This window comes from Dendronephthya gigantea, unplaced genomic scaffold (assembly GCF_004324835.1).
Source record: "Dendronephthya gigantea isolate DGI-Jeju-01 unplaced genomic scaffold, DenGig_1.0 000068F, whole genome shotgun sequence".
Taxonomy (NCBI): domain Eukaryota; kingdom Metazoa; phylum Cnidaria; class Anthozoa; order Malacalcyonacea; family Nephtheidae; genus Dendronephthya; species Dendronephthya gigantea.
The window spans coordinates 630,774-646,762 of NW_021163078.1; the positions used below are offsets into that span (position 1 = coordinate 630,774).

General features: G+C 36.7%; 2 protein-coding genes across 3 annotated transcripts; both read left to right on the forward strand.

The window, feature by feature from the left end:
* Positions 1–360: 360 nt before the first annotated feature.
* Positions 361–15,550, forward strand: LOC114531040 (aquaporin-3-like). Of its 2 annotated transcripts, none has more exons than XM_028552683.1 (8): positions 361–627; positions 6,926–7,019; positions 7,857–7,983; positions 13,155–13,292; positions 13,449–13,567; positions 13,874–14,094; positions 14,251–14,419; positions 15,177–15,548. In XM_028552683.1, exons 1-8 carry the CDS (start codon positions 623–625, stop codon positions 15,180–15,182), a joined length of 879 nt encoding a protein of 292 aa, XP_028408484.1. In that variant the 5' UTR covers positions 361–622; the 3' UTR covers positions 15,183–15,548. The 2 variants fall into 2 exon arrangements, with proteins under 2 accessions (XP_028408484.1, XP_028408483.1); XM_028552682.1 differs by lacking the exon at positions 361–627 and adding an exon at positions 2,790–4,117 and having other exon boundaries at positions 15,177–15,550.
* On the forward strand, positions 8,162–13,146 carry LOC114531039. Its single transcript, XM_028552681.1, has 3 exons — positions 8,162–10,597; positions 11,537–11,816; positions 12,337–13,146. Exons 1-3 carry the CDS (start codon positions 10,148–10,150, stop codon positions 12,693–12,695), a joined length of 1,089 nt encoding a protein of 362 aa, XP_028408482.1. The 5' UTR covers positions 8,162–10,147; the 3' UTR covers positions 12,696–13,146.
* Positions 15,551–15,989: the final 439 nt, after the last annotated feature.

The window sequence follows — 15,989 nt, forward strand, 5'->3', positions numbered from 1 at the left end:
TGTTTATGATAAAAAAAGTTAATCGTTCAAGTGCAAAATGTGTCGCGCGATCATTTTTCCTCGTTCGCTTTCTTTTGAAATCGTCGTCTTGAACTGCGAGCAATCCAGCATTTACCGCAGTACGTAAAGAAATGACACTTTTTCCGATTACTGCATGACAAACACTTTATGTTCGACGATTATATTACGACAATATATTGACAGTATAATGAAGGAATACACCTGCCTTGTAGTGGGATTCTGAATGTTATTTACGCATAACTAGGCGCAAAAATGTCATTCTTCTTACATTTGACATTCCCCGGTGATGTTCGGTTGGTCAAATTTGGCACCACATCGGCAATTTTATTAAAGTTTTCCCGGGAAATGCCAAAGTGTTTTCGTAAATTTGAGTAATTTGATACCATTGTTTTTTACCATGTATTGCGAATTGTTGAGATCTTGTCTTAACTGGGATGTTATCACAATGCGCAGATTGTCAACAGAAGTTATTAATTCGATAACAGATGACATCTTGCGCAGACTTGACATCACTCCGACAAGTCAAGGTTGCCCGTAATTTGAATTAATTGATTTGCTGGGAAAACGTTCACAGGAGTTTCATCACAGAAAGGCAGTCGAAATGAGGTAGGAATATATTCCTTGTTATTGAAATCTAGAAACCATCGATATTTATTCTTTGATCCACTGCGTTGTAATTTCGCCGTGTGTCTCCAAATAATAGGTTTCACCTCAAAACCTACACCACGCACCAGTTAATAAAATTGCGAATTCTGTTTTTTTGCCGATAATCATGCACTTGTCGCACAAAGTCAAGTAGCCACGGCCCACTGTGTATACAGAAAACAAATTAGATTAAAAAAAGCTGGCTTTATTTTGTCTTATGCCTCCCAAAGCGCAACATGCAATCGGGTACTTGATTGTGAACACGCTAAAAGATAATCGAGTGAGTTACAGGATCATTTCAGTTCAAGAAGCTGATATTTTATTAGTTTACCTACAGATTTCTTCGTTATCTCAAATTGTATTCTATGATTTCTATATACGATGTGTTGTTATCCAAGTGGTTCTTAAATTTCACGATTCTCATTAACTACAAAGTCTTGTATCATGCTTTAACAATGAAAGGTCGTGTTGTAATCAATCTGTAGTAAAAGTTATACTATCCAATTATCCAAACTCTGGCAAACTAGCGCGCCATGAGGATTTGATATCCAGCTAATTGGGAGCATCTCATTTGCTTTCATGCAGCCGTTAGCTGTCACAACCCATGCCACCCAGCGGGAAGGCTTATTCATTGTTTTACTAGGCGGACAGCATACACATCAACTGAACTAACATATTACTACAAACCACCGTGTATACCAGCTTCGTCGGCATGCAGGTGTATAAGAGTTCATTTCATTTTAATCAAGTTCGAAATCGGAACCTCAAGGCTTCAATATTGATACACGAAACAATTTGTTTTTCAGTGAAATCTATTTGGATCGCATCTCCGTGAAAAGTTTGTGCATGTTTGATGTTTGCTCAGACACTAAACACAAGCAAGTATTACCTAAATAAAACGAAATAAAGGATACTTGAACATAGCAAATTATGGGAGGCACTAAACATTTTAATCGCGCAGCGCTTCTGTATATTGAGTTCTGTATTGAAATATGAGCTGAATTGGAGACTCGCGTGTATGTTCGTTTGAGTGTATATAGGACACTCTAAGTCTCTAATGTTTTACGCTGGATACGAATGCTTTCAAAACCAATCGTACGAGTACGACCAAGTGACAGGTTCCACCTAAAACAAATATAAACTCAAAGTTTTATATTAGCCCTGCCTTTGTTTCACAGTAATCCCCCACAATTAAAATCTGCAAAGCGTAAATAGCCGATGATACATTCCTTAAAGTTTTCATGGTGAATTCATAACGCGCCTTAAGCCTTTTTAGTTTATTTAGTGGCATAAAGCACGGACTGCACGGTGTATGGTAATTCTATAAGGCTGTTGCTAAAGTCGTTGGTATCAAAGTGACAAATCATTTCGCTTGAGATGGTTTGATAGTTATTCTAGGGGTTAATGCAGGGTTTGTTAGAAATTTTACCGCGTTATTTCGGGGAAAGAATGCAAATACGACCAGCCATGCTGCATGTATCCAAGCGCATTTTGTGAAGAGCATGAAGTTGCATTCAGCAACATTATAGAGATCAGTGGTTTGAGAGCGCGCGGAACTGAATGCAACTTTTATGCTTTCCAATACTAAAGTTCCTGTATACGGAAGCTGGGGCATTCAAGACGCAGATAAATAACAAGATTTGTATAATAAAAATTGGTAATTCTGATTCTTCGAGCTAGCCAGACGAGAGAGCGAATAACTAGTAGTTCGTTCTACCATCATTCATTGATTATTAACATCACTATCATTTATGAGCCAACTGGCTGCACACAATCGCTTATATCCTGACCGCGAATGCTAGTCTGTGTTCAAGCCCAAGGGAAAACACAAACTGTAATATTAGACTTGGGTCCTGCTGAAGGGATATTTTTTAGAATCATTTATGACTTGTCGCTGAAATGGACTCACTGCAACGCTTGGAAGGTACTTCCGCAATGCTCGAATGTAGTCAAGATCATGACAAAGTCAATATACCTTTATTAGTTGACCCCACTCCGAGGTAAGGTTAACTTTCGAGTATTACGGGTATACTACGTGGACTCTTAAATGAATTAATTATATTGCTAATGAAAATGAATAAATGTTAGAGCGAAAACAGGATAAGGTTCTCTGAGGTGAATGAATTTAAGTATGAAAACAAAGTACATACATAATAAAATTATATATAATTATTAGTTTCTACGTATAGACCACGTAATTTTATTACTGCGAAGCTTCCAGACTTCATCAGTAAACTGAAAAAACAGTAATCAATTTAAAGAGAGAAATCTCCTGATTTTAAAGTTCTTTTCAAGTTATTTTACCTCAAGAGAATTTTACAACTTTTCCCTTATAAATTAGGAGAAAGCATTAGATGAAAATTAGAAATGTTTCTGAAACATATTCTTATAACTGGAATGATTATCGCAGCTGAATACTGAATACTCGAAATTGCAAGTATTCGACCTTCCTCTAGGGATTTCAAGCAATGTTAAGAAGGAAACGTTGTGTTATAAATATGTGATTACGTTGATTATAAAATTTTTTTACGATTTATTTTTTTGTATCGCCGAGGAGATTAAGAACTTTTTCTCAGTAACTCAGCTATATCCAATTACCTGCTATATCTGACACTCACAGAGGAGGCGTACTGATAATTTGGTGGCCTAATTGCAGGTGGCCTACATGCAGGGTGCCTCTGGAAACCAATAAAACCAGTCATTGTTAAGATTTGAATGAATGCCCTGTTCGCGAATTTTTGTCCGTGGGGATTTAAGGCAACTTTCAAGATGCTAAATATGAAAAATTTTAAATTTGTTAGAGTAAGGGGCATGCCCAAGAGGGCCATGAGACATGAATTTAAATATTGTTATCCATAATTGTATACTATTATTAATAAAAACACTGTGAGTCCCAACATGGTGCTTAGGCATTCAAACTCTATTACAGTAGTTCTCGTTTTTTCTGAGTCACCCTGTACATTTTCACTATGGTGGACTATGAAGTCGTTTCCACACGACCAACCAGCTCGTACAAAACATGGCCAACCGCTCAAGAAGGCAACACTTTCTCATATAAAGCTGTTTCTTTATGCATGTCCATGGCCGATGCCTGCTTAGAAGTCTTCAAATGGCAAAAATGTTTCGAAGGGACACGAGGTTGCACGGTACGGAAGCAAGCTCTTATCCCCTGATCTGAGCCCGCCATTAATATTTAATACTCCGATAGTTCATTCTAAATATTTCACCTCTTCTTGTCATGATATTGTGTTAACATATCATATGACACTGTATACATTGTGTTGCACGCGCGGGGTGCCGAGAACTGCCTGAAATTGATAGAGGGTTATATAAATTATCAGCAAATTCCTTGCAAAGCCAGTGTAAATAAACACGGCTGAAAAATGGCGGAAAATTCCGAAATGCCGGCGTTGCTTCGACCATCAGCTCAAGTCGCAAGGAAAAGGCAAAAGTAAGAGACAGATGCATGCCAGTTCTATAAATGGTATAATATATGGATAGTAAAAGTACACAGAACATTTCATTTACTCGAAGCATTCCTTTTCAAAAAGGCTCCAGTCAGGCGTACACTTGTACTTCAGGGTCTATTTGAAACACACAGTGTCCTAAATTCACAGGGTTGCGCGTTGTTTTGAATTGAACCCTCGGTTAAGTGCAAGCGATGACGAGGAATGCGTAGCCGCATAACTGCTCATGGGTGTTGAAGCTTTTAAAACAGCGTGTTCGAGCCTTGCTAGGCCATTTTCTGTCAAGGTTTACCTTAGGCTCGGTTTACACTGTCAAAGTCTCTGTGATCATAGTTGCAATTTTGCATTGTTAAATGTGTACTGAGTATTAGGATGAACTAACTTAATGTTAATTAGTGTTACAGTTCCCTCCAGTATTTTCAACAAACTTAGGATTTGTTGTTTGAAAATTCCAACCTGATCACAGAAAATATGACAGTGTAAACCGGAACCCGGTCTTACTACAGCAGTAACAGCACTACTGCCACTATATAGTATCAGTCGTTAATCGGTATACATATACCGGTGATATTTCCTGTAGATAGTTAATACGCAATACGCATATTAGAAAAGCTGAAATTTTACGCGTTGAAGCTAATGGGAACAAAAAGACTTAAGCTACAGCTATCTGGTCATATAGTTGCTTATGCAGATGCTGTCAGTACTCAGTCTCGTATCATACTGTGGCTATGATGTTAAAAGGTGCGTACTAATTTGTAACGTTAAATGACCTGCTATGAACCAACCTGACGACAGATAAGTGTTAAGATTATATAATAAACATCAGCGGAAGAATTTTCCATGTTTGGAAATAAAGTTCGTACCATACTTACACTTAGAATAGTTTATTATACGCACCGTACGCATGAAATATTTGTGCTATGCCTGCATGGTGCATGTTTTTGCTCCAGCAGCGAAGAGTTCAACATGCAAGTCATTATAGCAAAACACAAACGGTTTATTCATTGTAGTTTTTATTAAAACACCATTAAATCGGCTTTTCATAAAATGAATAACTGATATATAAATCGTTCTTGAACTAAAAGTTATGATATAAGCTGTCTGCGTAATATATTATTTTAATAACTATATTATGCATATCGATTTTATCTAGGCGGAGTGCAACACTGCCTCAACTGATATAATGCATAAAGATCATGGACGTATTGTAATTCTATAGTTGTAATATGAATGCTGCTTTGAAACGGTTTAAATATGTCATAAAATATTATTATTGTATTCTTGTAGACATCATATAGGCATGCTAACAAAATATTTTGACATATGCAAAAACGGTATATGGGCTTTGCACTTTATTAAATCCAAATATTTGTGTAATAAAGGTCTATTATTGCGAATTTCCAATATGCTCGATGGTTCTGCGCTGCGAATATTGACTTAAGCCTAAAGTGTAAAGAGGATTTGTCCAATCTGTCATATATCCGTACGATTTGGAATCCATGATTTAATTAATATCCTTATACGAAAGAATCGCTATTGAAAGAAAAAAAAGATGAGCAAATGAGAATGATCAGATTATACGTGTTATGAGGAGATATCAAATGACCGCATATTTTTGCTGCAACTTTTTTAATGTGCCCAGCGGCAAAAAAATAAGATTAATGAATAATGTGGTTCTGAAATGTCATCGCCGAGTTGCAAACCATAACTGAGTGGTTTGTTGTGCCCACATAAGAGATACAATAGACCTTTCTTATAATGATGTCAAACGTGGAAAATCTGCTACGGCCTTTGCCATCGATCGTACTTAGCCAGGCAGTAAATGCATGGGTTATCAAAGTTTTTAAATTTTTCCGGGGGCAATGCAATGTGAGCGCCATGAATGTAGGACATTCCTGTGCACTTATATAAATGCCTGATTTCTTATCATCGTTCTGCTGTAGGTATATTTTTTGCGCGATCGAAATTTCGTCCTTAAAACTGTCGTTAAATTCAGCATCTAGTCTGTAAATAACGTTATTGTGTTTAAAATCATTATTACGTTACGCCGAATAAAACATCCAGAGCGGTTTCAACTCTTTTAAAAAAAGGTATCTCGAGAGTTAGTTTATTACTGAAATTTTGACAGATCAAGTACGAATATAAATGGCGACACATTTTGGAGTTCGTAAAATGCTCATTTTACGAAAACTTTGGGCTCTCAAAAGTCAAAACTGTAATTGAACATAATTTCCAAAACCAACGTGAGCCTCAAAGGATGCAATGAATTATGTAACATCGCCTTTGTAATTCTGATGCTTAGCTTTTACGCAGTTGTTAAAATGTATTGGAACAATTACAAGTAATTGCAGCCAGTAATTAGAAAGAGGGTTCTAACAATTGTACTAAATTTATAGGTGAAATAAATTTGAACTGCGCATATCATTGCGTTCAATATTGGGCTTGTATATTTATGTCCAATATAACAAGCAGTAAATGCCGAAAGCTCGATATTTTGCCCGTACGAGTGGTTTGTTTTAAAACGCGTTTGCAAAATTGTGTATGTCATTCCATCACGACTGTATATTCTATAAGCTTACTGCCTTACTCATACTCAGACTTATTTAAGGTAACATAGAAACTTAAAATCTGACTGAATTACTGATCAGTCAGAACGTACTCTCTTAATAAAATGAGCGATTGAAGGTAGGCTCTAAAACATCGAAAATCTCCCACTCAGGGAAAACATTTCTGCATCAAACAGTGTCAAATACGCCTCAGCTATTTCATGTGGTACTGCTTTTCTTTTTCAGTGATTTGCCTATTGTTCTGAGAAAATTGAGGCTAAATACTCCAGAATGGGTGCGAGAGGCTTTGGCTGAATTCATGGGAACCTTCATACTTTTGGTGAGATTTTGCATGATTACAATACGTAAATGTCAGTTGTTAAATAATGGGTCTTTCTTATAATGACGTCAAACGCGGGAAGTATCGTGTTACACGAAGTTTGCTTGGCTTCATAGTTTTGTGGAGCCAATCAAATTTTGTGTAATGTCAGACTTTCCCCGTTTGACGTCATTATAAGAAAGGTTTATTGCACAGTGAAACGCTATAGTGTAAATGGGGCCTTATTAGCTCACTAGTACCCATGCTTTTTTCGCGAATTTAGCAAATTTAGCATCATTTTTCCTCGGGCTACCGTAGTTAGAGCGAGTTGAAAAACGCGCTCGGTTTTTCCTTTTTTTGTCGCGAGTTTACGAAAATCACGCGTGGGCGGCACGAAGTCTTCGAACAAACCGAAATCGTCCTGGGATCGTTTCTCGCGCGGACGTCACGGACATGCCATAGCACCAAAGATTAGGCGTTACAAGCTCAAGCGAGATAACTGTAGCTCTTTTTTGTAACATTTGAGACTGCAATAATTTAGGACACAAAATCGATGTAACGGTTTAAAAACCGTATTAGCAGTGGTCCGCAAGTAATTCGAACGCATTCAACTCGGAAAAAATATTGAATAGTTAAATTATATGAAGAGTGTGTCGAATATGTATATTTAAACTTAGCAATAATTTCATAACTAACCAACTGTGCGTATGTCTATTCGTTGGTGAAAATATTTCCTTTAATCACGGTCTTTCTCTTTCTAGACCGATAATTATTTCTTAGGTGCCTTGTATTTTTAACTTTTTTGTATCTGCAGAAATAAACATACTCAAATATTGTCCACTGCATCATTCTATTAAGGTATACGGCAATGCCTCAGTGGCTCAATCTGTTTTAAGTGAAGGTGAAGCTGGTGAATTCCTATCAGTCAATTTCTCTTGGGGAATGGCCGTGACGATGGGCGTCTACTGGGCCGGATCAATATCAGGTCAGTAATTAACTTATTACATAAATGAGTTCCAATATAACCAAGGAGCAGCGTGGCAGCGTCTTCAAACAACTTAGCATCAAATGTGGTATAACAGCTGCCTAAATAGACAAAACACTTCTCGACGTGGGCCTTAACTCTCCTGACGAAGGCCCTCAGGTCGAAACATCGAGAAGTGTTTTGTCTATTTAGGCAGTTGTTATACCACATTTGATGCTAAGTTATTACATCAATGGTTGCACAAAGTCAAAGATATGGCTTTTTTATTCATTTGATATTTTATTTTATTATTGATTTTATTGATAAGATCGAGATATCATTCTTGCCACAAGAACATACAATCCATATCCTTCCACAGCTGTGTATAATGTTCTGTTTATTATGTGGACTTGCATAACGTAAGCTATAGAAGCAAAAGAAAGAGGGAAATTTTTTTGTTTACGTATATGTCACTCTAAGCGCACTATAATGAGTCCACATTCAGCATTTTCAAAATAACGATTCACATATGTCCAGCTGTAAAATATAAATTATTTCGTTACAAGTGAAAGGTACAATACAAAAGAACTACTTCGTTGCAAGTAAATATACTTCATTGGGTTAAAAGCGGTTGAAAAAAGCGCTATCCGTATCTTTACAATCAGCATTATTTATATGTGAATATATCTATATAAGAGAGAAAAAAATGCAGTAAATTCGCCCTTCAAAGAAGCACAGGTATCTAGGACATAATAACTATGCTAGGACCAAGTAAATAAAAGACAGGAGTCGTATTCGTTTTAAAATAGTCGTTTAACCATTTTTTGCCTGACTCAAAGACGTATTTGAATTGAGCCTAGAGGGGTTAAAAAAACAAATTCATGCCTCATGCCTCAGCATGTAATATTTATTTAAATCATTAAAAAAGGTATTGTTTGAACAAGTTGCCTTGTTAAAAATCAACAATGAAACCAGCAGAGTAAGTGAATAAAAGCTTTGTCAAAGGCAAAGCCTTCGTTTACAGGAAGCAGTCAATGTAATGTTTGAAATAGATTGTAATAAAAAACTTGGATGTTCGTATAGGCACGAATATTTTTGCCTCACTAAGGGCTATTTGAAATGAACTTTGAAGAGAAAAAAAAAACAAAGTAATGCCCACACAAAACATTAAGTGTATTAAAATAACAATGATTGGTTTTTAAGTGGTTTTTGAAACGAAACTAACAAGCAGCTGGAAGTTTATTTCGAATTGGGCTTAAAATACACTTAAACTTATAAGCTGAAATTCCATTCTATCCCGGCAAAGTCTGGCAAACTCTTAATTTAGTTGACAAAATACACCGTAATCTTTGCTAGTATGCTTTCTTATCTTCACGCGAACCCTCGTTTTTTGTCATCTGATTCATTGGAGAAAAATCCAAAATTGCAATTAGATGGCTTGTTCAACAAAGCAGCATGGGGGTAACTAGGGCTAAGGTAATGAAACAAGATACTTTGAGATATTTGTTGGTTGGTTAGTCATGTCGTGGAAGAAAGCAATGCAGTACCCTTTAGTTTTCTAGAAACACACGCAAACAACTTTAAGAATAAAGGTTGCATGCTCAGTTGAATACAGTAACCATTCATAATGCAGTATAACTGAGCAGGGAACTCTCAACGAGTTGGTAAAGAGCAAAATATTCATCTTTGCTTTTCGATCAAAAATCATGAAGAGAAACTATCTATAGGCTAGAGCTATGTATCGTCTCAAATAAAAAAAGCAAGGTTATTTATTGCTTTGAATAAACTATATGTGCATTGTCGTAAAAAGAATTGCCAGAATTCATCACTGTTTAATCGAAAGTACCGTGACTATTTTTAGTGCACATACACGTATATAAATAATATATTGCCACGTCCTCGTCAGGGGAAAGCCCAGTACGGGCAGTAGGTATATTGGCATTATTATCTACCTTGGCCTTGGCAGTCTTTCAACAACATGCGATTACACCACTTCCTTTGGTATGGACTAACATGCATGCCTCAGCAGGCTCCATATAAATAGTGACTGACAATTCAGTCGGTGAAAATAATGTGTGGACTAAAACGAAAGGGAAAACCCCTCTCGCTGCTCACATATGAATAAAATCCCGCCAGTGGGCCTCTCAGTTTGGTTCGACGTTTTGTATCGACGCAGTTCTTCGTGATGTCTCTGAGAAACAGTTTAAATGATGACATTTGGAAAGATATCTCGGAACTCAATGACAAGAAGCAAAGAGAATTACTAAAATGGCATTTACAAGCCAGACAACCGATCTGCAAATTCGCAGACATGCACGCTGGTGATCATTTGATCAAGAAAAAATCCGTCTCCGGAAAGGTGTTGTATTACCACCATTTTCTCTGCACTGGATCGGAAGGAGAAAGCCGGCCAACAATCATTCACTACTCTAACACTGCAAACAACGCGTTTCGACAGGCTTTTAGTACGTTTTCTTTCGGTTCTGGGTCTGCTCTTGGACAATTAGGCATTGTTCAAGAAATTACATTACCGCATAAAGATTTTATCGAAAGCGAAAGTGAGCTTATAGAGAAAGGAGCAGAAGTCGAAAGAGTTGTCTGGCCTGAGGAACTGAGACGCTTTCCTTCGAAAGAGGTAAATACTTTTTGTACTCCTCAATTGTATATCATATAGCTGTTTAGTAAAGTAAACCTGTGTATGTAATGAATAAAAAAATGTGCATATGAATAATAAACATGCAATTATACGTCTTCTGAAAAAATCGGGATTTACCCGATCAGCCATTAATTTCTAAAGCCTCTTACAGACGAGCAGGTTTTCTATGACAAGTTTTTATGTGACAAGTGTACTTGTCATAGAAAAAATTGTCAAAGTACAAATTTTGCTCGTCTGCATGTATGAGGCAACAAAGAAAACTTGTCATGCACATAATGTGAGCACTTGTATGCGGTAGGCCAGCGGACTATAGTATTTTGCAATGGCGCTTACGTTGTCCGCTGTAGGATTACATCACTGGCTGCAAACTAAATTGTCAAAGTAAACTTGTTGGCTCGTTCACACGAGCAAGTAAAACTTATCAAAGAAAAAACTTGTCATAGAAATTTTGCTGTGCATATACACACGTGCAATCGCCAATTAAAACTTGTCATATGTAAGAGGCGTAAACATGTACTGTGCGGTCTGTGCCTGTGTGTAAACAAAGTTTGTGACTTTGAATTCCTCTTCAGTAAAGGTTGTCTTTGCAAAACATAAAAACTCTAAGCCCGAAAAAGGATGATGGGTTGCAGGGTCGTTATAAAAAAATGAATTTTGATGCCGATGCATGACTTTGTGATGGGCACATGTTTATCATGTAAAATGTGGCATGTACGCTTATTAAACACAATTGCTTTGTCCTTAAAGCCGGTATATCTTTGAGTATTGCACCGTTCAAATTACCTGAAAAGTACGAAAGTAAAATTACAACGTAGCTACTGCCTACTTGGCAATAGTGGTATATTATAGATACAACTTTCCGGTATATGTAATTAATCCAAATATTTGATTTAATGATTTTTTTCTTTTTTCGAAAAGGTCATTGAACGGGCTAGAGAAAGAAAGGATGAAAAGTACTATAATTTAGCAAAAAATAATTGCGAGTCCTTTGTGATGTGGTGTTTATGTGATTGGAATATCAGTCTTCAATCCACCACAATGGTTCTTTCCCTCGTGGAGATTGCAGGCGGGCTTGCCAGGACAGGATTTCAAGGATTACAACAAGTCCCGAAAGTGGTCACGGAATGTGTGGAAAAAAAGCTTGCTCGCACCGCCTTCGGGAATTGGATTGGCATAAAAGGAGCCGATGGCATTTCAGGTTTGGAGTATAAATCACGTATTCACTTATTTACCAATGGCGACGCCATCTTGAATGATTCAATTCACTCTCACTTTAAGACGTACAGATATGAAAAGTACTAGGTTGAGTTCAGAAATATCACCCCTATCGTCTTGACTATGTTCTTCTAGTTTCAATAACATTGCCTGTTATGTTAAACTATAAAAACAAGTGATTTCGCCTTCAAATTGATACCATATTTAAGGCCCAAAAGGGCTCAATCACCCTCGATCACCTGAAATGGAGTTAAAAATTCAAGATGGCGTCGTTGGCAAGATGGGTGAATAAGCTCTTTAATAAGGCATTACCGGAAAACATTAAAAGATACAGCGTCGTATATATATGAGTTTCTAGCTGAATCTGTCATTCTCAAAATAAATACATGTAAGTTGATTATATAGGGGCCTGATACTGCATGTATGTAGGTCCTACTAGCCACACATGAATCTAATTTTACAGTATTCTACATGGATTTAAATCTACAAATCTTCACTTTCAGGGCTTGGCTCAATCTTCGGCGTGGCTTCCACATTAGTTTTTGAAATCGGTAATGCAGTCTATAGCATTTATGAAGCCAAACAGAAGTGGAATGAAGGCAATTTGATCAAAACTAGAGAGGACTTTATCAAGGAAGTCATAGATACAGTCTTGTTAGCTTCATCTCGCTCGGGTTCAAGTATTGTAGGGATGTTTCTTGGGCAGTGTATCATCCCAATACCATTTGTCGGCAGTTTCATTGGCCTGTTGATTGGAAACCTCTTTGGGCATTTTGCTGGAAAGGGACTCGCCGAGACCTGTACAAAGTATCTCGCATCTGCTGTTGATAATCATACGGGAGGGACTAAAAAACTGGATTAATTTGGAACACGGCGACTTTTTGAGCGTTTTTACCTTCGTTTCTGTATCAAAAATGGTTTCAAACACCGCCAGAAGTTAAAGCTAATTCAACATATCGCATGAGGATTTTTTTTCATCGGATCGTGTGGAAGGGCATAAAAACGATAAACTATAGGCGAAAACGAGTTTGAAAACGCTCAAAAACGACGCTCGTGTGCACATAGCTTGAATAGCATGAATGGTAAATTTTGCACTATCACTATGGTAGATGTACAATTCTTGAATTGATATTTAATAAGGTTTATTACCCTTGTAAATAAAAGTATATATGATTTGTCTGACATTGTAATAAACTTTAAAAACGGGGATGAATATGGAATAAAATAACAAAAACGCAGTTGTGAGATTAATTATTTGCCTTAAAAAAGGTTGTCCAATGCATGGCATGTAACAGCTAATTGGTTCATATTCCAATTTTAGGTGCTCATATCAATCCTGCGGTGACCTTAGCGTTTGCCTCCGTTCAAAGGTTTCCTCTCTGGAAAGTTCCGATCTACATAATATCACAGATGCTGGGAGGAATTATATCTGCCGCGTTTGTCTACGCTATATACTTTGGTATGTGTGGCACATACGTGTATTTCAATGTCTTCTGTTACTTTGGGTATGAGTTTACGAAATTGAAAACAGGAGTTAAGGCACTTGAACATTTGAGGACTTTAGAATTTAGGGGACTAGACTGCTAATGACCCTTATCATTACGTCATTATATAGATGCAATTGAACATTTTGATGGTGGGACTCGACAAGTTCTTGGAAGTAAAGGAACAGCGGGAATTTTTGCAACGTATCCGAAAGATTTTGTCACCAACATGACTGGCTTTTGGGACCAGGTAATTGGATGACGAATTTTAACCGGTTGCAATTATAAGTTTGGCAATTTGGCAGTTCTAGCATATCAGTGTACTCGTTTGCTTTCGAAAGTGTTTCTCAAACGAAATTGGTGCTACGAAAAATTCACACATGACTATTGCTATCATTACGTCCTTGCACTGGACAACGCAAAAAAGTTGTCTCGCAAGGTTATATCTGTGGTTACTGACTTACTGATAAAACCACAATGCACACTCTACCAATAATTTGTAAGAAAAGTCCAATTGGTTAACGTTAAGCAATTTACATCATATTTTTGTTAACAGTTCTTCAGTACTGCAATGCTAGTGGCGCTACTATTTGCATTAATCGACAAAAAGAATGGCAGTAAACCGAACTCAGGTCTGGCTCCACTCATTATCGGTTTTATCGTATTTTTGATCGGAATGACATTTGGATTTAACTGTGGTTACGCAATTAACCCGGCCAGGGATCTGGGACCTAGGATATTCACTGCTATGGCTGGATGGGGAAGTGAAGTATTCACGTAAGAGAACGCTTTCTTTCTGATATTAATCATAATTATTCCAAAATTGAGTGTGAACACAGACATAACTACGCCCTCTTGGTGATTACGCCATTGGGCCTCAGAGCCTCGTTCTCATGAGCCAATAAAATGTTAAATACGTAAACTCTTTTACAGGGCACATAATCATTGGGCGTGGATTCCACCAATAGCGTGCAGTCTGGGAGGAATTGTTGGAGCCTATCTTTATATTTTCACTGTGGAAATTCATCGGAAGCCAGAGGTGGAAATTACTGACGATCATGCAGATACGAAAAACGAAAGGATTGCTATGGAAGCCAATCAGGTATATTTTTAATAGGATGAATGCGATATTCGACAAATAAGTTAACAAAAATGTACTTTCTTTAAACATAATGCAAATTCATTTTTCTTTGGCGAAGAAACAATTTATTGTAGAAAATATTGATTTTGTTACCGCGTTAACAATCTGTTGAAGAAAATAGACATTTTGCTACAGCATCAACAAAAACAATTTGTTGAAAATCATTTTGCTACTGCCTGATGGCTAAACATTCGTGCAATTTGTAATGATACTCTATGCAAAATGAAGTTAATCAAAATTCTGAAAGTAATTTTTCTTCACGAAATTATTCGCAGCCAGATTATGTCGCTTTTGGGGTGCTTTAAGGAACAGTGTAGTTTATACATCTGCATGTCCTTTGATTTTGAAAAATACCACTTGCGTGATTATCGCGTAATACTCCGGATCGCTTGACAAATAAGTGGCCACATATGCCACTGACCAGGGAATAATATTTTGTAAATGATCTTATCTATTGTGTTAAAATGAAATTGTAAGGCATTGCATGGAATATCTTTGATTTTGCCAAATTGATTTAGCGTTAAAAAGCTTAGGGAGTAGGGTCAAAAATAGAGATTTGCTCTGAATGTGGCTAAACGTTTCCTACCCTAAATATGATCGAAAATCTGTAAACCGGTATACTCGCGATAGAGCGATCTAATCCAAATAGGTAGGAAGACTTCTTTAGTGATATTTATACGAAATAATAACTTTGCTGGTACCATTTTTCATTTTCTAGAACTGAGAACTCCTCCTCAGACATGCACATATTGTATTGTAGACAAGAGGAATGGATATACATTTATTTCAAGCTTTGTAAATTATAGTTAGTGTTAACTTTGATATCGTGTATTTTCATAAACGAATCACAAGCCTACGATAATTGCGTCAATTATATAAATCTAATGGTGATCTATTGTTGATTTCAACTCATTTACGTGAAGAATCTAATGCTAATTTATATGTTATATGTTTTAGTAATTTCGGGCATTAAAATTATTCAAAATTATAATCATGTGTCATATCAAAATACAACATATTATGTAAAATCACCTCGCTATTCTTAATGATGTGATATATACTATTTGCATTTATACATTATTTGACTTTTGTTGTGTTGCATTTTTTAAATATTTTTCCTTTCCAATTTTCCCAGGGGATTTTTTAATAAAGTACTCAAATGCACTGAATTCTCAAACTTCGACTATTTTTTTTCATTGCCGGGACTTAGGCCCATGCCATGTTACACGGTGCAATCTCTCTTGCAACTTGCAATGCAATTCTACTTTTGAGAGTTGTAAATTAGTGAAGAGGCTTCAAAATGATAGTGAAACGCCATGGAGTGTAGTAACGACAAAATTTCGATAGTTGCCAAATTTACATCTCTCAAAAGAAGAATAGCATTGCAAGTTGCAAGAAACATTGCACCGTGTAACAGGGCCTTTAATCGAGATTCGATTTTTCCCATTTTAATATTTCATTTAAAATTCTATATTCTAAAATAAATCATAAACATTAAAGGGAAGTCATTGCATGAGAACATTAAAATCGA